Source organism: Anolis sagrei, chromosome 2, assembly GCF_037176765.1.
Source record: "Anolis sagrei isolate rAnoSag1 chromosome 2, rAnoSag1.mat, whole genome shotgun sequence".
NCBI lineage: Eukaryota > Metazoa > Chordata > Lepidosauria > Squamata > Dactyloidae > Anolis > Anolis sagrei.
Genome location: NC_090022.1, coordinates 265448817 through 265475283, shown reverse-complemented (window position 1 = coordinate 265475283; position 26467 = coordinate 265448817). Strand labels below are relative to the sequence as shown.

Sequence of the window (26467 nt, the reverse complement as noted above, 5' to 3'; positions counted from 1 at the left end):
AAAACAAAAACGTAGGAAGCTGGCCCATATCAGGGCAAACTATTGTCTTATTCTGCTCAGAATTATTGAATTTTGAGTAGTGACAGCTCTCCAGGTGCTCAATGCACTTTCCAACTAAAATGCTAGTTGATTCTTTTTATTCAGAGAGGCTGAGGATTAAAGCTGAGACCTGTTTGTAAAACATGTACTCAAATGAAGAACAAATATATGATATAATATATAATATATATATTATTAAGGAGCCCCCGGTGGCACAGTGGGTTAAACCCCTGTGTCAGCAGGACTGAAGACCGACAGGTCGCAGGTTCGAATCCAGGGAGAGGCGGATGAGCTCCCTCTATCAGCTTCAGCTCCTCATGCGGGGACATGAGAGAAGCCTCCCACAAGGATGATAAAAACATCAAATCATCCAGGCATCCCCTGGGCAACGTCCTTGCAGACGGCCAATTCTCTCACACCAGGAATCACTCCTGACACGACAAAAAAATTATATTATGTAATGCAAAGTAAGACTAATAGTAATAATAAATTATAATTATATATTTTATATTACATGTAATATTACTAATAATATTACCGTATAATGGTATAGTACAATATAGTAATATATAATACTAATATTGTGCTATGCTAATAATATAATATAATATATTGCACTTACATAATACGTGTAAGCCACTCTGAATCCCCTTCCGGGTGAGAAGGGCGGCATATAAATGTCATAAATAAATAAATAACTTAGGACTGTAAAATTATGGAATGGATTATTTTCAGAACTACAGGTAAACTCAAAATGGGGATCTGACAAGAGACATACAAAAGCCCCAAGAACACTTGGGATCCTATCACAGATACAAGACATGCAGAATTTTATATAAATGTATAAATAGATAAGACCAAAGAACTGGAAGGGGAAATTGCAATAGGACTATTCTGGGAACATTTGCATGACAAGTTAGAGAAAAACTCTGTCTGTACAGAACCATAATATGTCTAGAATTGATTTACATCACACATTTATATCCTTTCTTCCATCATAGAACATAAGGTGGTAAGTATCAATTCCCATTCAAGTATGGACAAGAACTAAACGTTCAGCTTCAACACGATGGTATCATCATAAGATGCACAGCATGCGAGTAAAAGACAAAAAAATAATGAGTCTATAAAATGCCTTGCACTAGATTTTTTCCCCCCTGAATCTGGGGTTATATTCAGCTAAGCTGCAAGCAGTCTTTCCATGAGCGGTTTATAAAAGCAAGAATATTGTAATATCTGTCAGTTGTTGACTCTGGTACATACTTAAAATCAAACATTCACAATGGTTCTGGTTTGAATCCTTAATCACAAGCTCCATTCTGGTTCATTTCACCAACAACAAAAAACAAGTAAAGAACATGTCAATAAGCAAAACGATTCCGTCTTATCTTCTGGGGAGAAAATCTATCTTGATATGTTCCTTTAAGCAATGAAGTCCAATATCTGCTATAACGTTTCAAGCACTGAACGTATGAGAGTAACACACAATGCAGGCTAACACAATCACTAAGATGCAAGAGATATTAAGTTTCAGAGCCTTTGCGGTACAGTTTACTTAAAATAGCTCAGCACAGAAACTCCAAGAACAATTGAGATCTTTTTCTTGCATTAATTAGCATGCCAAATGATCAGAACTTTCTTTTTAGCTTATTGCACTCACACACAATTCTAAGACTCCATTCAAACTCAAACGATAGAAATAAGCTCCCAGCTGCTTACACATAACTGTGTACAGAGAGGAGAGAAGCAGTAACTTTTTCTCAGATTCTAACAAGAAGATACACATTGACCTAATTAGTTACTGCTTGTACAACAGCAACAGAGAAGGCCTTCACAAGATCAGGGAGAACACCATATACAGATATAATACACTGTTCTTCTCATTGAAAGCTTCCACATTTTAGTCATCTCAAGTTTGGAGGGTGGGAGAGTTAACAAAATAGAGCTGAGTAATCAGGTTCCAAACTGCTAGATGCATGTCACTGCATACCAAATGTTTATTTTTATTTTCTCAAAGGAAATAGAAGATAACTTTCATTTCTGTGCATCTATGAACTAGACATTTATTTAAGAGCACACATTTTGGAACAGCCCTGCAACATAAGCAGGACAAACAAGAAGGGATAAGGGTCGAAAGCAAGCTCCCGCCCCCATATTGTCTCCGTAGCCTTTCCTGCTACAAATATCTTACCTGACTAAAGAAGCACTGAATACGGTTTTGTGAGTACGTTCAGCAGAATGTGCTTATAAAACTTGTGCTCAGGAGTCTGACTTATTATTGTAGGGATGTGTGGCACTTAAATGCACACTATGTTTTTGTTCTATTGCTTTTTCAGACAAATGAACCTAATGAAATATTTTTAACCTGTAATACTCCAGCAGAGGAGGAATCGCTGAAAGTGACATCAGGCATGATTACACCACTGCAGTAATTTTACAGTAGCAGTGTTAACAGCAATTCTATGTTGGGCAGTAAGTACTAAAAGACTACAGCTACAGGGCTGTATCTCCACTAGAACAAATCTTTATCAATTAACTGCACATAGATTAATTACATCAGCATCAATCAACATATTAACTCCCCCTCCCCACAAAAATTGTTAGATGATACAGGTTTTTGCTGATGACTGACAGTTATCAGACGATTTTGTGAACTTGCATTCACTTTATGGAATTGAGTAATTATTGTTTATGTCTGCTCAATAGTACTGGCTTCCATTTCCAGCCAAAGACAGCAGTGAAAGGAGAAACCATGGTGGGTTAAGTGGGTAGTAGAGGAGTTTCTGGGCTGGTATATTCTTGTATCACAAAGAAACAGTACTTCATGCCACTGCAATACTGACAGCAGAAGATAAAGTTTGCAAAGATTTGCATTCCAATCAAGACATGGTGAAGCCAATCTATTAGTTCAGTCACAAACAGTCCTTCCTCTTTGTGGGACCACAGGACAGCAACCTTAATAGCTTTATTCTCCTAGGATCTTTTGAAATAAAATTTGCATTACATCATTTTCAATACAATAAAATAAGCTATACAAACAAAAAAGAGAAATAAAAAATAGGAAGGAAGAACAAAGAACAGAAATAAAGTAATTTACATTTTACTTTCAATGTACATCCTATTATATAAAATAACTTTTCCCACTATAATTAATATTCATACTTCTGCAGTTTAACCAAACCTATTAATTATCAAAACCTATAGTTAACATGTTATTCTGTCATTTCTGCAAAAAAGATGATAAACAGTTCTGTTTTATCAGTGTTGATACTTTGTCCATTTCAGCATTCAGTTTTCAAGCAGCCTGGAATTATGTTATTTTCCCTTTTCTGGGCATATGCTAATTTTGCTGCAGTAGTCATGTATCATAGTACTCTTCCATATTCTTCTCTATTTGATCACTGGACAGTCCAATATTTTAAAAATTCGGTGTCAGCGGGATACTAAAATTCTAAGTCCTCTCTATCAAATTGTGTATTTGACTCCAAAATTTCTTAGCCTTTCCACAAGTCTTCCACATGTGGTAAAAAGGTCCCACCCTGATGTTCACATTTCCAACATATATCTAAAGCTTCTTTTTACATTTTTGCCATTTCCTTTGGAATCAAATAAATGAGATAATCACTTTATGAAAAATTGCTTTAAGATCACAACATAATGTATATTTTAATCCCTTCGAATACATTTTCATTGTTCTATCTATATACTTTATCCAATACTATGAGGCCATTATATTATACAATCTATAACTTGTTCTTCTTTCAATTCAATTTTATACATCCAGCCTATAAAATGTCCATCTGCCAATAATTTAATTTCAAATTCATATTTAATCTTTCCAAAGCCAAATATTTTTATACATTTTAAATCTTTCAAATATTTGTCTATATGACTACCACAGGAAAGTATAACTCTTTGACAACAGATCTTCATATCACTTAATTCTACATTGTTTTTGATCAAATTCCAAAAGATCTTTCTTCTTTTGCTGCTAATTCTTTCCTATAAATAGCCTCTTTGTTAACACCCATAGAAACATCTTAGGGCATAACTTCAATCTTTATAACTTCTATAACCTTAGCAAGAAAAACTCATGAAATTATCATAACCATTTATATTCACTTTCTTGTCATAACTATCAACGCCCTCAAAACAATCCAATCTTTCAACTAAACCAAACCACATGCAGCAAAGTACAAATTCAAATCTGGTGATCCAAGATACACCCCCCCCCCCCCACCACCCTGCTTTGTATCTTGTAAAACTTTATATTTGACTTTGAACTCTCTGACTAGGAACAGCAAAAGACGTTAGGAATCGATCCGGATCCATAAGTCTCTTGGGGAAGATTATCCTAATCGGTCCTCCACCCCTGCAGAGGTTTAGAGCCCCAGTAAGTTTAAACTTGACCAGGGACAAGTATGCAAATTCCACTATTTTTGTTTGCTTTTTCACGTCCTTCCTTGTCCCTTTTGTATGACATCTATAAGTCTTGGGCAGAATGTGTCACTCATTGAGCATATCTACGCTGCTCTGAGAATCTTTCTGAATGATAAACAGGATAAAATGCCCTTTAAGAAAACTTTCACAATTTTAATTATATTATTGAAATGTAAAATAACAAGGAATCCGTAATTACAGCAAGTATCACATCTCCCCAGGTCAGGACACTACAGAGACACACAGAACAGGCCTGGGAGAAACACATCTACTATGTCCCACAATGTCCTTTCTAGAATTTAGAAGCTGATACTTCACTCAACCTTAACTTTCTCCCACCACCTCATCCTAGGACAGTAGTTCTCAACCTGTAGGTCCCCAGGTGTTTTGGCCTACAATTCCCAGATATCCCAGCCAGTTTACCAGCTGTTAGGATTTCTGGGAATTGAAGGCAAAAACATCTGGGGAACCACAGGCTGAGAGCCACTGTCCTAGGATGCTTTCAACCTGTCTGGGGGACGGAGGATGAAGGACTTCACACAATGTTGTGTGACTTCCGGCGTAGGCCACAACCCCAACCAGGATAAAAGTGTCACTGGACGCTTTTCTTGGCAACATGGGGGGCTTCCTGAGTTGTGCTGGTGCTGATGGAACCAGAATGCAGCCTCCCTGCAATGGCGACACTTTCCTCATGTGACTGGTAAAGTGTCACCCCAAAAAAGATTCAGCCTACTGCTCCCTCTTTTCTCCTCAGAAGTCCGACAAAGCAAGGCCCTTTGCCAGGGCTTTATTATGAGGTCACAAGAGATGTATGGCATCTCTTGTCTGTCATGTTTTCAATTTACACTGTAATTGTTATAACTTTTTCTTTGGCCAAATGCCAAATGGGGGTGTATAAACATGGTAACACCCTAGAGCAGGTCTGCACAACCTGTGACCCTCCAGGTCTGCCCTAGAGGATATAGAGTGTATTTTCCCTTTAAAAACTTTCCAAAAAATTGGGGGTGGGAACATAAGAGTCTCTGTGGAGAAGTGATTTTTCCCATCCTTGATTCAAGCAAAAAAGCAGCCTGTAAACAGCTACAGTTCATCATAAAGCATTACTTCATAGAGCTACAACTGTGTTATTCAAATAGACAATATAAGGAACATATCTAAAGTAATTGGACAAGTTTATGAAAATGTATAAATTCAATCAAGATTGTCTGCAGCTGATGTCACAAAGTTTTCAGGAATAAATTACTGCAGCCAACTGAAGTATATGTTCTGATGAACAATAAGCAAGACAGTCCATCTACTTATATAAAAAGTGGTCTACAAAAAAAAGGTTAGTGCTGAGGAATTTAATAAAACATTTTAAAACAAGCACCAGAGGAAGAGAAAGCCAAGTCCCTTCTGAATAAACCTTGCCCAGAAAATGCCAGGAAAGAGTCATCATAAGTCAGAAATGACTTGAAGGCACTTAATAACAACAGCAATATTATGGGCATGCACTGAAAAGGATTAAAAACTACGTTTATTGCTATCTAGTTAAAGAATGGATAGTATGACCTTATTCCTCCAGTACTACTCCAGCTGCACTGGCTTTGGTCATTTTTGAAGTCACATTCAAAGCACTGTTGTTGACTGAAAGCCTTTCAGAGCTTAGGCTCACAGAGGACTCCCTGCCTCCACATATACCTAACCATTTGACAATATCTCTGATGAAGAACCTCCTGCAGGGGTCTACATCCCCAGAGATGACTGGCACCATGCCAGTTATGGACAGTTTGATAGTACTTTTGGTTCTGTGCAGATTTTTAAAATCTTTTGGAATAGAATTTTAACCATTATGCATTCATCTTTGAATTTGTTTTATTCCTTTTGTTAACTACTCTGGGTGGTTATAAAATGTGCTGGCATATCTACTCAGCAAGGAGTGTCCCATATTGGGAGAAAGCAGATAATTATAATATAATCATGGAACTTGTATAAAATCACAAACTAAGCCAGTCTTCTTTACCACTATCTTGTGACCAAAAAAGAACTCAATTTCCTTTGAAAACTTGTAAATGTTTTCCATTACCAGAACTGTTCAAACAAGTCTTACTCTGAACCCTTCCTATATTTGCAAATATAGGTTTAAGAATAAAGCCATAAAAGGAATATCACCCCCCCCCCCCAAAAAAAAACACCCCGAATGGGGACAAAACATTTAGGTGCACTACATTAGTAGCCGCACTACTCTATCATGATGAAACAATGGAGAATGAAAGAAAACAAAATTTTCTGGCCAGAATTAGCCAATATCTCAAAATTTTTGTTTCCTTTATAAACACTATACCTGTGACCACTTTCTTTCTGATTATTCTACGTACACAGGAATAGTTAGCTATACCAGCGTTTAAGTACCAAAACAGCCATTTTGTTTAGGCATTCTTAGTGCAGCGCACCTGGAAAACAGAGAGGTGATGAATAATTGCTTCAAATAAATAAATAAATTTTAGAGAGTTTATACAGCATATGCTCACTGGTAGCAATTAGGTGCTCCAGCTGGCAAAAGCAGGCTTTAACGGGAGGGTCTGTTTTGAGAACAAAGTAGTGAATGCTAATGAGAAAACCATTGAAGTGTAAACAAGAGTCTAAAAAAGTTCTCACTTTCAGATACCTATGCATGCATTGTGCAGGGTATGATCTCGTTTAAGTATCCAATGGACTTTTGGGAATAGAAAGAGATGTACTACTGTAGACTTATGAAAGGCTGCACTGAGCAGGAGGCTGGACTAGGTGATCCTTGAGGAGCCTTTCAACACCAAGTTACTATATGAAAGCAGATTCAAAATCTTGATCAGTAACAAGGAAGACTTTGCTGAGTAACATCAGTTTCAGAGATATGTTTGGTGAGGACATAGGAAGGGGCTTTCTTCAAAGGAGGACATAAATCCCCCCAAAAACGTTTACTTAGAGACCAGAGACCCAAAGAGCCCTGAATCCACTCCCAAGAATATCAGAATGTGCCCTATAGGTTCCAAATTCCCTGCAAAATCATTTCCTGATTCCCTGCAAAATCCCTCACATTTTCAGGAACAGCTCAGACATCTTGTGGAGTTGTTTGGATCTCAGATTTTCATTTCATGCTATCAATTTCTTAGGGAAGATTATACACAAGCTTACACTTAAGAAGCTTATGCTCAAGAGGAGAAAATTTGATCTCTGATCTGGAAGGGCCCTCTGTATTGTCAAACCAGACTGAGACAGAATGGGGTTTTTAAAGATTAGAAATGTAAGAGGCATAGGGAAATCCCAGTTCTATCCATTAAATCTCCCATTCATAAATTACTTTCTTAGTCACAACTACTTCATTCTTGTCTCATTTCCTTCTCTCCTGGTCTAGGAATTATTTCCTCTCATAACCTAAACAGCATCTCTTGGCAAGTTGTGCCAACGAAGCCCTATTCTGCTGGCACTCAATCATTGCTAATAGAGGGAATTATGACATTTGCCCAATATCAAGTCCCTTTTTAAAACTATTTCTAAAATAAATTCCGAATATTTTTTAGAATCAAGTGAGTAGTTAAAAAGCTGTTGAAAACATGACCGATCACAGCCCAGGAGAATTCACTTTGTAAATGATGATAAATCCCAAATTTCATATAAAAAACGTTCCATGTTAGACATGGTGTTTCAAGGGAAATATAGACACTTACTGTTCTAGAATCTGAGAATGGATTGTACTCATCTAATCCTGGAGGTGCATTTCTTGTCACTTGTGTAACTGAAGGATCCTAAATAGAGAGAAAATTAGTGGTTACAGGAAGCATGCAATTGCACACTATACATATTAGCACTAAAATTATGAAGTCTGCAATCTTACACATAAACTTCCTGTTAATAAGACGCCTTGAGCCCCAGGATACTTTCCTGCTGGGGTTATCCTGATATTCTCAAACAAAGGAATGTCAAAGGAAAATTCAATTGTGAAAATAAAAGTCAAGGAATTCATTTCTATACCTGAAAATTACCATAATTCTAAGCTTTCATTATCAATATCTGGATATCTGGCATGTCCCTTTTTTGCCAACTCATAATTACATTCTTTGCATCTGAAGAAGCTGACAATTCCTCAAAAGTCTGTGCCTTAATAAACATGTTCATCTACAGCATTCTACAACAGATTAACTTGGCAACCTTTTCTAGAAACGGTCCGTATGTTTCTGTAATTTTTAGGTTAACATTTGACACCAAAATACTAAGCCAATATAAATGCTCTATTTGGAGGAAGAATACATGACCTATTAAGAATTGCATTTACCCCCCCCCCCCCCCCCAAGTGCAAGGTCCTGTTAAAGTGTCAGTAACACGGAAAGAGTTACTTGCTCAACATCATCATATTTTCAATTTTAGGCAAGATTATATTTGGCATATAAAGAGGAAGAGATTTGTGCTGTCACTCTCCTTATTCTGTAGGTCACCCTCATTTCATCATGATCTGCTTATAAATCTAGATTAACATGATTTGTGAGCTATCCCATCTGTGACACAGATTAGTTATGAAGAGTACTGCTCCTTCTGAGTACATACATGAAAACTCAGTATTCAGCTAAATACTGTCTCTAGGAATCTTAAATATACATCAAATAAGGTTCTGGGAGGCATAAGTCAGCATATTTTACCCAGAAAAAAATTGTAGTTCAAAATTATCTCTAGATTTTAATGTATCTAGAGTAAGACAGAGTAGTTTTAACATGAGGTATAACTGTTGAATTTCAAGAAAATATAAATATCTGAGATTTTAGAATTAAAGAACTGGGGGTGGGGGGAGAGATAACAGGAAAGTTAGAGACAATCACACATTTGAGGTGGGTTTGTTCTGTCACACCCGCAATCCTTCATAGGATTCAATGCTACTGAATGTAATCCTCTTCTCTTTTAGGTCACAGGCTGAAGTTAAATCACTTGCTTCCTCTTAGTACTCCAGCCCAAACCAACTGGAAAATTTTGCTTGAAAGTAGTTCTGTGTTATCAATTCTCTTGGCAATGCATATATGTACAGCCCTTATCCCTACTCATTTTTAGCACAGGGATGAATGGAAAGGTGGGGCAATTTCAACATTATAAAATATATTGCCATTGTGATTCAACACCCACACATGTCTTAATTCCTAGAACATTCGTACAAACACAATATTTTGCAAAGAAAGAAAATGAAAGCAAGGAAATTACCCCCCCCCCCCCCCAGAACATTCCTTATATTTGTTCTCAAACTAAGACTGAGTTCTCAAACTAAGACTGGAAAGTGGTGTTAAGACTCCAACTCCTAGAATTCTCTGCCACCATTGGTTAGGGATGCCAATGGGATGAACATTAGGAAGAACTTCCTAATTGTGAGAATGTTCAACGGTGGAACTCTAATATGATAATAAACCTAAGAACAAATATGGATACTACAACAGACTGTGGTATAGGCTTCTTTGGAGGCTTTTAAACAGAGGCTGGATGGCCATCTGTCAGGGGTGCTTTGAATGTGATTTTCCTGCTTCTTGGCAGGGGGTTAGTTTGGGTGGCTCATGAGGTCTCTTCCAACTCTATGATTCTATGATGCTGGGAACTCAATTCCAACAGCATATGGCAATTTAAGTTTGATAGCCATTACATGAGCGATTTTCTATTAACCAGAGAGACTCAGTGACTGCCAGGTTGATCTGGCACAGCAACTTTCCAGAGGTATCTAGAAAGCTTCATTAAGATAGGCTTTTCACCTCAAGACCAACATGCCAGCCATGACACCACAGTGACTCTTGACAATACATGAAAAAGTCAATAAAATTACGAATTGAATTTGAATAAATTCTAACATGGCTATGTAAAATAAAAATTTAAAAACACTACACTCAGGATGTCAGCTCTATAAGGAAATAACCCATGGAAGAGAAAACAGAACAGTATTCTTACAGTGGGGGCCAGGGAAGAGATCTTCAGGATTAGAAACTGCAGTTCTTACAGCCTTCCACTATACTGCAGTAGCTAAAGAGAGTTTTGCTAAGAAGGGTTAGCAGGACAGGAAGGAACCTTACAATTCACCTGGCTCTAACTGACAGATACATGTAACTGCCTTTTGACTTATTCATTGAAAACAGACGGACAACTGCTTCATGTGTAAGAAAACAGCAAAACGGTTGTATAAATTTATACATATGCTTCTAGGCACTGTGCACACCACTTTTTTTTAGCGACCATGCATCCTGTCTTATTTTTGTCTTATTGTAACATGCCAAAAGGGCACATAAACATGTACAACTGCATTGTTTGAGGATCTCAATGGTTTCCTAATAGCGAGATTTTTGACATTGCTTACAACTACAATAAATGTACAGTGTGATCTTCAGAAAACATAAATATTTTGTTAAGATAGCTTTGATATTTAGACTTTATCAAGAAGTCTGAAGATGTATTTCAACATTGCAGTGAGCCACAAATAAGTTATCTTTAACATAACAGAAAATAAGTGTACCCAGAGAAAGGAAAGATTTCACTTTATTTCAAATATTCAATTTCAAATAGAAATATGAGACTGAGTTGCTTGCAAGGTTCTTCTGGTGCCTTGCAAGATTCTACACATCAGTTTGCCTGGGATATGTAGCAAATGCCATAGGGAAGTATCAGAAGACTTGCTGCAGAAAATTCCTGCCATCAGTGCAGTCACTACCTCTCCAGAAATTACAGGTGTCATAGAAAAGTAAATAATTAAAACTTACTGAGAATATATACTACATATCAAAAGGGAAAACTAAATCAGTATGCCAGTATAGATTACAAGCAGAATAATGAATGTTCTTAAAGATCTGAAGAGTTAGACCTTCCAAGTATGGGACTGTAAGTTTCAACATTCCTCATAATTGGTTGTGCTAGCTAATATCTATCTAACAGCATCTGGAAAGCCACATGATCCCTATCAAAGTATTAGAAGAAAGAAAACTTTCTTCTGAAAAGTGAAGGCTAGTCAAAATGAAGAAAAGGAAAAAAACAAAAACAAACTTGCACCCAACGTAATTACAAACAGCTGATCAAAGGGATGCAAAAAAGGTTTTAACGGTATATTTTGCTCAACAATGAAAATGTATAGTCATGTAATATATTCAGAAGCAGGAAACAGGCTGGGGAGAAGCCAGGCCATAGGATGACAACCTAAAACAGTCCCAAAAGAAGATAAGGAGATTGCAAAGCAACTGAATGAATTATTAGTGTCTGGTGAAAGCAGTGATGAGAGATGCTACTCTAAGCCTAATTAAAAATTAAGATATCACTGGCACAAAATGGAATCCACATAAAAGTTCTTTGAAATTCCTGTTCTTACAAATACATGTAACATGTCCCGAAGACCAGACTCTGTATCAGTTCTGCAAAGTAGTCAGCCTAATACCAGTTTTTAAGAAGTGATCCAAGGTGTTTGCTGATCTCTTTTTTCAAGCAGATTAGTAGAAAGCATTGTTAAAAGTAGTATTATCAAGCACTTCAAATGAAGGAACTGGCAAAACCACCTCTGAGTATATCTTGCTTAAGAAAACCCTATGAAATTCAAGGAGTTGCTAAGGGTTAACATGCAACTTGGAGACACACAAGCACGACCTCAGAATTCTTTGAGAGTATCAAAAACATGTAAACGGGGTGATCTGTTAGACACTGTTTACTTAGCTTTGACCAAGTGTTTCATAAGTCAATGCTAAATGAAGCAGGGATGGAAGAAGAGGTCAGGTTTTATTATGGATCAAATTGGATAAAGAACAGGAAGTAGAAAACAGACACATGCACATCATTTCCATGGGGGGGGGGGGAGATTAGCAAGAGGTATTTTAAACTTTTAAATAAGAGATCTGGAGTTAAGTATTAGCAGTAAGGTAGCTAAATTTGATGGCAATAATGAATTATTCAACTTTTCCATGGGTCTTACTCTCAAGAACATGTTAAACTGTTTTTTGTTTTATCACTACTGCTGGGCTTTGTGTTGTTCTTGTTTATTTATGCCCCGCTTTTTCTCTCCACAAGGAGACTCAAAGCGGCTTACATTAAAAAGTATTTCAATACAATGTGTTACTTGCTATTAATTCATATTTTTGAATTGCTAACCGCTGTAAAATGTTTTACTGAAGTAAAATTACACATATTGGATAACTCCTGGGTCCTAATGCTTATCTTTTTTTCTCTGGAATGAATATTGTAGGAGATAGCAACCAGTACTTTCCCATTACGAGCTATCATGCTCACATTCCTAAGACTTCTGATTTTCATTTAATTCCCATTGCTGAGCACTAGAATAAAAAAGGAGCAAGGCAGCTACAGATATCACTATATATTTAATAAAATATGTATATTGTGTCAACTATGATATACTCATTTCTTCCATTTATAAGTTTCCCAGTAATTAGTTTTCTGGATAGTGTACAAAATAAGGTAGATTTAAAACTTAAAGTGTGTGTGTGCGTGTGTGTATAATCAAAACAACTACAGCATTGTAATAGGGGTTTTCCCATGTAAGTCGTGCAAAGCTGGTGGCCATTTTTAATATGAGCTTACTGTCTAAGCCTTGTGAGGCTTGAAGCCATTTTTAATATGGGCGTACTGCATACGTTTCTGCATAACACCCACCCCCCCACTCACTCCCATTCGTGTGTCTCAGTTTTAAGTGTGCTCCTAAATCTTACCTTTGGCTTGTCCATAGGTCATAGCAAAATCTCTCATTTTGTCCCCAAAATCTATCCACAACTTTTACATTAGGTTAATTGATACATGAGTATATAAGGTAGAAATTGGTAGCATGGCTATACATGACTAGAGTGTGTCACATGCACTAAAACAATCATTTATATCTATTAATAATTAAAAATCATTATTTTAGCCTAATGCTCACCAAGAATGAAGCCATAAAATGAAGTCTGAACTTAACCATTAAAATCTATCAATAATGGCAGCAAGGACATAAGCTTTATTATATATACTATGCTAACAGGAATACTACAAAGATCTAGAAGAGATAAAGACATTCTGCATTATTAAGTCACAGCTTTTGAAAAATGTTTTTGCCAAAATTATGAATAAATTGTTTATTTAAATTTGTTACCATTTTCATGTGTGAGATACTGTTTTTAAGATAGGTCAGGTAGTCTCAATCCATTAATGGGATCTAAGAACATTAATCTCAGATCACTTAATACTTTTACACGCAACGACAACATTTCTAAGTTAATTATAATATGATAATAAACCTAAGAACAAATATGGATACTACAACAGAACTAGTTAAGGGAATGAGTCTCCTTTGGAGAGAGAAAAAGCAGGGCATAAATAAACATCATCATCATATCCTGTAACAATTTTTTAAAGCTACCGTGAGTCCCAATTTTGGAAGATTGGCAAATAATGACTTACAGTTTTACTCACCAACTTCCAACAATGACCAGATTTTGGTGTGAAGGCAACCCCTAAAGGTTTTAAACTTTGGGGAGACTGAGGTTGAACTAACAATTTGTACACAATTGTCATCCAAATCCTTAGAATTATAAGCTGACATGAATAAGAATTAACACTATGTGGAAAGTATCTAATATGTCTAGTTTGTTTTAAAGCAGTGGTTCTCAAAGTGTACTCCACAGATTAATTGGGGGTCTGTGAAGCATGCAGAGGGGCTCTGTTGTTCTCTCCTCCTTCTCTCTTCCAAGCTTTCCCTCCTCTTTCACCTTCTCCCGCCTCCCTTGCCGCTATTTCCCTCTCACTGCTAAGGGGGTACTTTCATTGTGCTTTTCCTGCATGGCAGAAGGGGGTTGGGTTGGATATCCCCTGGGGATTTCCAATGAAATACCGTTATGTTGATGAAATTGTCCTTCAAAAGTCTGCCCATGCCTGATATATATGCATTACATGTAATATAATATAGAAACATTTCTTAGGGCCCCACGATAAACTTCGAAAAGGGCTCCACCGCTGAAAAACTTTGAGAACCCCTGTTTTAAAGTAATAGTCTCCAAAGGTTTTCCTCTTCCCACATTGATCAAACTGCCAAGGAATACCTAAGACAGAGCAGATAATTCTGTGGCCTATTTAATGTCATTTAATATAGCATTTCCCCACAGCTACACATTGATGGCTAGTGTCTTTCAGGGAAATGGTCCAGCATTACAGGCCTCCATGCTGAGAATTTATAGAGTTGCAAAACATAAGAATGACATTTTTGGAAAATTTCTATGTGAACTGTATTTCCACCTCCCCTTCTAATAATATTCTTTAAGGGAGCCTGAATGTCATGCTTTCCTTTACAACTTGTTTATATTCTATTACCACCTGCAGTTCAAATTCATGTTCTCTTTACTATTTCCTGATCAGATGTTGTCAAATCCCAAAGGTTTTCAAGTATAAACATTTATTTTGTGTAAGCTATGCACAAAAGGATCACCGCCTTGTTGTGGCGCTGGAGCTTGAGCACCTCAATGATGTCATGAGCGAAACCGTGAAGGGACACCCAAGACGGGACGGTTGTGGCAGAGAGGTCAGACCAAGCGTGATCCCTGGGGAAGGCAATGGCAAACCACTCCAGTATCCTTGCCAAGAAAACTAAATGGACCAGTACAACCAGAGATATGTCGGTATGCCATTGGAAGATGGGACTCCCAGGTCGGAAGATGGCCAAAATGCTACTGGGGAGGAGCAGAGGATAAGTTCAACTAGCCCCAGATGTGATGACGCAGCTAGCTCAAAGCCGAAAGGAAGGCTAGCGGCCGACGGTACTGGAGGTGAACGACGAATCCGATGCTCTAAAGATCAACACACCATAGGAACCTGGAATGTAAGATCTATGAGCCAGGGCAAATTGGATGTTGTTATTGGTGAGATGTCAAGACTAAAGATAGACATTCTGGGGGTCAGCGAACTGAAATGGACTGGAATGGGCCACTTCACATCAGATGACCACCAGATCTACTACTGCGGACAAGAGGAACATCGAAGAAATGGAGTAGCCTTCATAGTTAATAAGAAATTTGCTAAAGCGGTGCTTGGATACAACCCAAAAAATGACAGAATGATCTCAATTCGAGTGCAAGGAAAGCCTTTCAACATTACAGTGATCCAAATATACGCCCCAACCACAGCTGCTGAAGAAGCAGAAGTAGATCAGTTCTATGAGGATCTGCAGGACCTACTGGATAATACACCAAAAAGAGACATTATTTTCATTACAGGAGACTGGAATGCCAAGGTGGGAAGTCAAATGACAACTGGGATCACAGGCAAGCATGGTCTGGGAGAACAAAATGAAGCGGGACGCAGGCTGATAGAATTCTGCCAGGAAAACTCGCTGTGTATAACAAACACTCTCTTCCAACAACCTAAAAGACGGCTTTATACATGGACTTCACCAGATGGTCAGCACCGAAATCAGATTGACTACATCCTTTGCAGCCAAAGGTGGCGGACATCCATCCAGTCGGTGAAAACAAGACCTGGGGCTGACTGTAGCTCAGATCACGAACTTCTTATTGCCCAATTTAGAATAAAACTAAAGAGATCAGGGAAAATACACAGACCAGTTAGATATGATCTCACTAACATTCCTAGCGAATATACAGTGGAAGTGAAGAACAGATTTGAAGGACTAGATTTAGTAAACAGAGTCCCAGAAGAACTATGGACAGAAGTCCGCGACATTGTTCAGGAGACGGCAACAAAGTACGTCCCAAAGAAAAAGAAAACCAAGAAGGCAAAATGGTTGTCTGCTGAGACACTGGAAGTAGCCCAAGAAAGGAGGAAAGCAAAAGGAAACAGGGATAAGGGGAGATATGCCCAGTTAAATGCGCAATTCCAGAGGTTAGCCAGAAGAGATAAGGAACTATTTTTAAATAAGCAATGCATGGAAATGGAAGAAGACAACAGAATAGGAAGGACAAGAGACCTCTTCCAGAAAATTAGAAACATTGGAGGTAAATTTCAGGCAAAAATTGGTATGATAAGAAACAAAGATGGCAGGGACCTAACAGAAGCTGAAGAGATCAAGAGAAGGTGGCGAGACTATACAGAAGATCTGTATAGGAAGGATAATAATATCGAGGATAGTTTTGACGGTGTGGTGAATGAATTAGAACCAGACATCCTGAGGAGTGAGGTTGAATGGGCCTTAAGAAGCATTGCTAACAACAAGGCAGCAGGAGACGACGGGATCCCAGCTGAACTGTTTAAAATCTTAAAAGATGATGCTGTCAAGGTGATGCATGCCATTTGCCAGCAAATATGGAAAACACAAGAATGGCCATCAGACTGGAAAAAATCAACTTATATCCCCATACCAAAAAAGGGAAATGCGAAAGACTGCTCCAACTTCCGCACAGTGGCCCTTATTTCTCATGCCAGTAAGGTAATGCTCAAGATCCTGCAAGGAAGACTCCAGCAATACATGGAGCGAGAGTTGCCAGATGTTCAAGCTGGGTTTAGAAAAGGCAGAGGAACGAGAGACCAGATTGCCAATATCCGCTGGATAATGGAGAAAGGCAGGGAGTTTCAGAAAAACATCTACTTCTGCTTCATTGACTATTCTAAAGCCTTTGACTGTGTGGATCATAATAAATTGTGGCAAGTTCTTGGTGGGATGGGCATCCCAAGCCACCTTGTCTCTCTCCTGAGGAATCTGTACAAGGACCAAGTAGCAACAGTCAGAACTGACCACGGAACAACAGACTGGTTCAAGATTGGGAAAGGCGTACGGCAAGGCTGCATCCTCTCACCCAACCTTTTTAACTTGTATGCAGAACACATCATGCGATGTGCGGGGCTGGATGAATGCAAAGCTGGGGTGAAAATTGCTGGAAGAAACATTAACAACCTCAGATATGCAGATGACACCACTCTGATGGCCGAAAGCGAGGAGGAGCTGAGGAGCCTTTTAATCAAGGTGAAAGAAGAAAGCGCAAAAGCCGGGTTGCAGCTAAACGTCAAAAAAACCAAGATTATGGCAACAAGAATGATTGACAACTGGGAAATAGAGGGAGAAACCGTGGAGGCCGTGACAGACTTTGTATTTCTAGGTGCAAAGATTACTGCAGATGCAGACTGTGGCCAGGAAATCAGAAGACGCTTACTTCTTGGGAGGAGAGCAATGTCCAATCTCGATAAAATAGTAAAGAGTAGAGACATCAGACTGGCAACAAAGATCCGCCTAGTCAAAGCCATGGTATTCCCTGTAGTCACCTATGGATGTGAGAGCTGGACCTTAGGGAAGGCTGAGCGAAGGAAGATCGATGCTTTTGAACTGTGGTGCTGGAGGAAAGTTCTGAGAGTGCCTTGGACTGCGAGAAGATCCAACCAGTCCATCCTCCAGGAAATAAAGCCCGACTGCTCACTGGAGGGAAAGATACTAGAGACAAAGTTGAAGTACTTTGGCCACATCATGAGGAGACAGGAAAGCCTAGAGAAGACAATTATGCTGGGGAAAGTGGAAGGCAAAAGGAAGAGGGGCCGACCAAGGGCAAGATGGATGGATGGCATCCTTGAAGTGACTGGACTGACCTTGAGAGAGCTGGGGGTGGTAACGGCCGACAGGGAGCTCTGGCGTGGGCTGGTCCATGAGGTCACGAAGAGTCGGAGACGACTGAACGAATGAACAACAACAAGCTATGCACTAGGTACATTTGAACAACAACGACCACTTGGATTAACAATTTTGTGATGAAGTCACAGCTAACATCCCCAACAAGAATCCTTTTCACATTATACATTATGATTATCTTGTCTTCTGTGCTAACCATTCAATTAGTTCTATCAGTTAAAAATATAGAACTTGTATCAACAGTTTCATTGAAAACCAAGGAAGGTTGCCTTGAAAAGCTGAATAAAGTTTAGAGTTTATTTATACAAGGCACTGGGGATTCCAACTTCTGCTATACTCTATTTTCAATACAAATTAAACAGGGCACCACAGTCTGGAAAAGAGGGTGCAATAGGACACCGTTTATTGAGAAAATACAGTCTATTATTTCAAAGTGCAAGGATATCCACTTTAGGTCAATCACAAGAATTCTACTGTTGGAAGCAATACTTCACTTGTATTTATAAAAGCTTACAAGGCAACTTTAAAGAAAAACAACAGCATTGGTCTGTATATGAAAGGGGGGAATCTAGCTGCATGTTTAAGACTGATTTGAGCTTGAGATTTTGTGGATGTCTTTCTACTTCTTCAGATGCATTCAAGGACCACTGATGAATTGAATATTGCTCCATCAAGGTATGTCAAGCAGTAGATTGTAACCTATGAAAGTTCATGCTCAAATAAATCAGAAGTGCTACAAGATTCCATGCCAAATCTCTCTTTCTTACAAGATAAAGAAATCTCCCAGTTTTAATTTTGTTAACAAGTGAACTTTGACATGGCAATTCCGTAAATGAGAGACCTCCAAGAGCACATTTACACTAGAATTACTTCAGTGTGACACCACTCAACTGTCATGGCATAGTGCTATGCAGGCCCGTAGCCAGGATTTTGTTTCGGGGGGAGGGGGCTGAGTTTGGTTGGGGGGGGGGGTTGAGTCTGAGTGAAAGAGGGTCTACCCTAGCAAACCTTTTGTATCGTTACCCCAATACCCCCATGCATATGGGATATATTGAGCATGGTGATCAGATCATGATATGAATAAACATAACAGTTTAAATAATGTACCGGTAAGGCCTTCTTGTGCCCCCCAAGCCCCCCCCCCCCGGCTACATGCCTGGTGCTATGGGATCATGAGAGTTGTAGTCTGGTGAAGTACCAGCACTCTTTGGCAGAGAAGGTGAGAGATCATGTAAAACTACAATTCCCACGATTCAATAACACTGGGACATGGCAGTTAAAGTGGTGTCAATTTTACAGTGTAAATGCGCCCCAAGTCACCCTTTTATCAACAACCCTTTTCAAGGCCTACAGACTCAGGGCAATAGCTTCCTTTATTGAGTCTGGAATGCAGTCTTCCTCTTTTCCTGCAGCCTTCAACATTACCAAACAACATTGTCTTTTCTAGCAAGTCATATACAGTATTCTCATGATACGACTAAAGTACACACTTGCAGTTTAGTCATCTTTGCTTCTAAGGCTTGATTTGGTCTAGGACCCATTTGACTTTTTAGAAGTTCACAGTATCCACAAAATTCCTCTCCAGCACATTTCAAAAAAGTTGATTTTCTTCCTATCAGCTTTCTCCACTGTTAAGTTTTGACAAACACACATAGAAATTGGAAATATGATGGCATGGACAATCCTGACTTCAGTATTCAATTATATCATAGAATCACAGAGTTGGAATAAACCACAAGGGCAACCTAGTACAACTCCCCTGCCATGTAGGAACACACAAAGTACTCCTATCAGATGACTATCCATCCCTTGCTTTAAAACCTCCAGAAGATGAGACTCCACCACACTCCTAGGCAGCATATTCCTCCAGTTTGAATCCATTGCTCATGCCCCAGTATCTAGAGCAGCAGAAAACAAGCTCTCTCTCTCTCTCTATATATATATATACTTCAATATGGCAACAAAGTCTCCCCCACCCAATCTTCTCTTCTCCAAGTTAAACATACCCATCTCCCCAAGCCACTCCTCATAGGGCTTGGCTTCTAGACCTTTCCAATTCAGGATCTTGTCTAACTCCATCATAGCTGCCATTCCAAGTCCTAGTCTTATTTTGAGTTCTTGACTGTAATCTCCATTCTGATTATTTACCTGAACCAAGGCATGGAAAATTGTTAACTATTTTAATGTCTTCATCATTTACTTTAACATTATTTTAAAATCTGTGGTTATTGTTTTCCTAATCTTCATCTGTAATTCTGCTTTTGCATTTTATTCCTTGTCTTCATGGGGTTGACATAAATTGAATTCAACTTGAAGGCAATTGACAACTTTTTTATCAGACACTGGCTTTACATGAATAGGATTACTATTACAACAACGAACAAATGCATTTAAAGTATCTAAATGCTTTACAGCTACTATCTGAATTCATTTTACATATTCAGATAAATATTGAGGATATCATTGCAAAGAAGAATGTTAATAGGAAAGAACTAAATCTGTTCAGTAGATTTATACAAAGAGGTCTTGGAGTGATTACTCAACTTGAGAACAAATGTTATCCTACAGAACAAGAATGTTAAGCAATATTATGTTCTCATATAACATCTTACACTGATGCTGAAAGTCACTATTGTAGACATAAATCACCAAAAGTGCAGGTATATATCAAACCAAGTGGACTTCAGCCTATGAAAACTTAAATCACAATGTTACTGTTACTTTTTCAAGAAGTCCTGATCTTTGGTATATTCTAATTACTTTATCAGCTATACATATATCCCACTTTTCCTCCAGAATGTTCAAGACATTGCACATGGATCTCCTCCTCCCCACCTTAGCATCACAGCAATCCTCTGAGGTAAATCGAATGAGGCAACCGGTGACTAGCACAAGATCATCCAATAAATCTCATATCTCAGATGGCTTGATCCAATACAAGTCATAACAACGTACAGAGTAACATTATTGTTATTATTCATTTATATTCCATTTTTTGCCCAATAATGGGACTCAAGATGGCTAGCAACATATTTAAAACAATAAAATGTAAAAACAAATACAAAAACATCTAATATATGTTTAACAATCACTCTCTTGTCTTCCATATAATTCTGAATTGAGACAATGAGAGGGGCCGAGTATCATCAAAGTACCATTCTCAAACTACTCCCATTATTGGGGGGGGGGGGGGGACTTTAATTGTCAAATTAATGTGAAATAGTTCATACTAATGCAGCATGGTGGGGAGAAGTTATTATTGTAATAACACACAGCATATTTACTGGAAAAGCAAGCTTTACAACATCATTGATTTAGAAAGGTATAAATATATTAGTAATGGATAATGTGCATGTTACAACTAGAGTTTATAATTATTCTAATAAGTAATGGCATATTTAGCATTACTAGAGAAAGTACATTTTAAAATGCATACTACAGGAACATGAATTGGGAAACAGATTTCATGAAAACACCTTCTATAAAACATGACTCTGTATTCCAGCATGACTGCAGCTTGGCCTACCTGGCCCTTGTGGTCTCTTCCAACTTTATGATTCTGGGATACAACTATGGTAATCCAGAAATTGTATTAATAAACCGAACTGATATACTCATCAAAAGAAGCAGCCCCAGGAGATCCTTGAGAACAGCCGTTAAATGAAGTAGGAGGGTAGTCAATGTCTTACAATACTCCTTCCCTATTCACAAATTCTGCATCCACAAACCCAAACATCCATAGCTTTACAGTATTGTGAAGGGAAAATTCAAAAACCAAACCTTATTTTTGTAATTTTATATATGCTGCATCATTTTACCATGCCACTGCATATAATGGAACTTAGCATCCATGGATTTTGATATCCATGGGAGTCTGAGAACCAAATGCCAGCAAGTACCAAGGGCCTACTGCATCTTAAAGACTAACAATTTTATTGATTCCAGCATATTTCAGCACATGACTTTGCCAACTGTATATCATTTATATATTTCATATGAATTCCATTCAAACTTGCCTTCTTACACTGTCAATTTTAAACTACAGAGTTTCAAATTGCCATTTTATTGGTATGAATGATTTTAACATGTTTTAATTTTATTTTATAACTTTTCATAGAATCATAGAGTTGGAAAAGACCTCATTGGCCATCCAGTCCAACCCCCTGCCAAGAAGCAGGAAATTGCATCCAAAATACCCTCAACAGATCGCCATCCAGCCTGTGTTTAAAAGCCTACAAAGAAGGAGCCTCCACCACACTCCGGGGCAGAGAATTCCACTGCTGAACAGCTCTCACAGTCAGGGAATTCTTCCTAATGTTCAGATGGAATCTCCTTTCAATATATTAATATATATTTCAATGGGTGTATGTTTTTATATATGCATTTTAACTATTTTATACGTTATCTTGAAGTGAAGTAGTTAAGAAAGGTTTTCATGAGATGTATTGTGTTTCCACACATTTTGTTACTACAAGTTATGTATGTGTCTTCATCTCTTAGAAGGGACTGATTCAACCTCCAGTTTGTTAGTAAAACCAAATCACTGTGTTGTGAAATGATGCATGTCTAAAAGGTGTGTCACCAATATGAAATGTTTGAAAAGCCCTGCCCTATGAGGAAAAAGGTGGGATAAAAATGCAGTAAATAATAACTACTACTAGTAGTACTATTACATTTAAAAACTGCATAGCCTCTCCTTAATTTTTCATATTTATTTCCAATTTTCATTGTAGACCCATGACTACGGAATGACCTGCTGGAAGAGATTTAACAGATAAACAAGGTGTTGGGGAGTTTAAAACGCAACTGACGACCCATCTCTTCCAGCAGGTCTACCCAGCCAACTTTCAACCATGAGATTTGATTTACATTCTATTGCTACTACAGGCAGTCTCCGAGTTACAAACATCTGGCTTACAAATGACTCATAATTACAAACAGGGTTGAGATAACAGGAAGTGAGAGAAATCTGTTCCTATAACTAATTATTTCTTAGTTATCATGGGGAAAAGGTGTCTCCACTTAAACTTTCTCACTAATCCTTGTTTCTACAACAAGACACATTTTTCAAATTCTAATTATCACAGGGCCAGAAAGTGAGGTGAAATCTTCTGAACAGGTGTACAGACAGCAAAACAAAAACCAAGAGAGTGTTATCCCTTCCCTATGCTATCCAAAGCTATTCCATACATACATATTTGGCAGAAGTTACATTTTAAAATGTACATGTTCCAACTTACATACAAATTCAACTTAAAAACAAATCTACAGAACCTTTCTTGTTTGTAACCTCATACCAATCGACTTGCTCTTTAAGATATTCTGGTGAGGCCCTACTCTCACTTCCACCATCACTGCAAATGCAGGTGGCTGCCCCAACCCTAAGGAACACCCTCTCAAAAGAAAATAAAGCAGCGACCTCCCTTTCTTCCTTCAAGAATCAATTAAAAAATTTCCTGTGTAGACAGGCCTTTCATGAAGGAAAGTAAACTGGAGTGATAAGAAACACCATGTCTATGGACAGGAACAAAGTGCAATATGATCTGACATGATGGCACAATAATGTGAAGGTATATTATTGTTGTTTTAAATTCTTATTTTATGATGTTTTATACTTATTATTGATGTATGTGGATTGTTGTTTACATGATTTTAATATGTTGTAAGCCTCTTTGGGTCCCATGAGTGCGAAAAGTGAAGTATAAAGATATTATTATTATTATTATTATTATTATTATTATTATTACCATCACCACCAACTGGGGACTGCCAGTATGTGTCAATTCTGTATCTGTGTTTGGTTTTTAAATATATGTCGATGTTTTTATCTATGCATTGTATGGTATATATTTTATGTTCATATGTTTTTGAATTTTTTGTACCCTGCCTCAAGCCATCAAGAGAGGCTGGCAATAAATAACATTTATAATTATTCATTGTTCTTCTTATTATTCCTTAATACTGGATCTTTTATCACCAAGTCTGGGGCCCCTTCCACACAGCTGAATAAAATCCCACATTATCAGCTTTGAACTGGTATATATGGAAGTGTGGACTCAGATAACCCAGTTCAAAGCAGATGAGGTGGGATTTTCTGCCTTGACATTTTGCAATATAGGTCTGCGTGGAAGGGACCTCTGATAACCCAGAATATCAAGATAGCCAATTCAAAGCAGATATTGTGGGATATAGAGGGCTGTGTGGAAAGGCCCCCACAATATCTGCTTTGAACTGGGTAATCTGAGTCGATACCTTTCCACCCAGGTTCCTTCCATATCAAGGCAGAAAAAATGTGGGATTTTCTGCCTTGATATTCTGGGATATAGGGCTGTGTGAAAGGGCCCAGGGTTACCTGAGTCCACACTCAGGGCCCTTCCACATAGCCCTATAGCCCAGAATATCAATTAAGAAAATCCCACAATATTTGCTTTGAACTGGGTTATCTGTGTCCACACTCAGATAATGTGGGATTTTCTGCCTTGATATCATGGGATATAGGGCTGTGTTGAAGAGCCCTAAATAATGTGGGATTTTCTGCCTTGATATTCTGGGAAATAGAGCTGTGTGGCAGGGTCCTGAGTCCACACTCAGATAATGTGGGATTGCCTACCTTGATATTCTGGGATATAGGGTTGTGTGGAAAGGCCCTTAGTCCACACTCAGATATTGTGGGATATTCTACCTTGATATTCTGGGATATAGAGCTGTGTGGAAGGGCCCTGAGTCCACACTCCGATATTGTGGGATTCTTTGCCTTGATATTCTGGGATATAGGGCTGTGTGGAAGGGCCCTGAATCCACACTCTGATATTGTGGGATTGTTTGCCTTGACATTCTGGGATATAGGGCTGTGTGGAAGGGCCCTGAGTCCACACCCAGATATTGTGGGATTGCCTGCCTTGACATTCTGGGATATAGGGCTGTGTGGAAGGGCCCTGAGTCCACACTCAGATATTGTGGGATATTCTGCCTTGACATTCTGGGATACAGGGTTATGTGGAAGAGCCCTGAGACCACACTCAGATATTGTGGGATTGCCTGCCTTGACATTCTGGGATATAGAGCTGTGTGGAAGGGCCTTGAATCCACACTCAGATATTGTGGGATATTCTGCCTTGACATTCTGGGATATAGGGCTGTGTGGAAGGACCCTGAGTCCACACACAGATATTGTGGGATTACCCGCCTTGATATTATGGGATATAGGGCTGTGTGGAAGGGCCCTGAGTCCACACTCAAATAATGTGGGATATTCTGTCTTGACATTCTGGGATACAGGTTTACATGGAAGGGCCCTGAGTCCACACTCAGATAATGTGGGATTGCCTGCCTTGACATTCTGGGATATAGGGCAGTGTGGAAGGGCCCTGGGAGGAGACTAGAGCCAAGCAGCTACAACGCCTCATTCCCTTTAGGAAATCCTTACATTGTGTCACTATTTTTAAAAAAAATCTTTTTGTTTGTTTCCCCAGTTTGAGCATATGGATCTTTGCGTTGTTTTGGAAGCGAATGGGCGCTAAGCATTTCCAGGACAGAATCGGGGCCAGTTGGAGAATGGCAGAAGATGGTGGTGTCTTCGTAGGCGGCAGCGGCGGCAGAAGCAAGAGCATCCTTCGGAGCCTGGAGGCGGAGTCGTGACAATAGAGGGCAGCACCTGTCCGGGAGGACGCCACCAAACCCACGGCAGCGCACCCACAAACCTCTTTCCCGCCCACCCACTCACTCACTCTCTCGCTCCTTCTCTCCCCGCAGAGACATGCTCACAAGGAGGGAAACGCAGGCAGGGGAGGCTGTGGCCCTCCAAGAACGCCCTGAGGGAAGGGCCCGGGGGAGGGAGTGGGAGAGGCTGAGGGAAGGCGTTTCCACCTTGAAGGGGCCTCACCTTGAAGGGGTTGTTGAGGTCCGGGTCCGCGAAGGGGTTGCTGTCGAAGTCCGACATGGCGGGGGCCGGGCGCGGAGGAGAAGCGGCGGACTCCAGGCGAGCGCCTCAAAGGCGGCGGCTGCTCCCTCCCTCCTTCCCTCTCTTTCTCCGTCCGTCGCCGAGCTCAGCGCAGGTACTTCCGGCACAAGCCACGCCCCCCGGAGAAAAGCCTCCTTCCCCTCCAGATTGGATAGGCGCCGGCTTCCAAAATGGCCGCCCCGGAAGTGACGAGGCAGCGGCGCCGGTTCTTGCAGGAAGGTGGGAGGAGCCTGGCGGAAGGGCTCCCAGAGGAGGAGGAGGATCATAGAATCAAAGAGTTGGAAGAGACCTCATGGGCCACCCAGTCCAACCCCCTGCCAAGAAGCAGGAATATTGCATTCAAATAATGAGAAGGATAGGAGAGGGGAAGGGGCTTCCTTCAGCCCCATAAAGCTTTCTCTTTCTAAGTGTTCACGTTTACTTGCAGACCCATACATTCAAGAGGAAAATTAGTAGATTCTTCT

General features: G+C 39.2%; 1 protein-coding gene across 1 annotated transcript in view; it reads right to left on the bottom strand.

Moving 5' to 3' along the window:
* SCAMP1 (secretory carrier membrane protein 1) overlaps window positions 1-26118 on the bottom strand; it is a 38680-nt gene extending 12562 nt beyond the window's left edge. The window contains exons 1-2 of the mRNA XM_060761617.2: window positions 25926-26118; window positions 8166-8243 (exon numbers count right to left, since the gene is read on the bottom strand). Of these exons, the coding sequence (XP_060617600.1) occupies window positions 8166-8243; window positions 25926-25982 (135 nt within the window). The 5' untranslated portion in view covers window positions 25983-26118. The remainder of the gene's footprint in view (window positions 1-8165; window positions 8244-25925) is intronic.
* Between the last annotated feature and the right edge of the window lie 349 nt (window positions 26119-26467).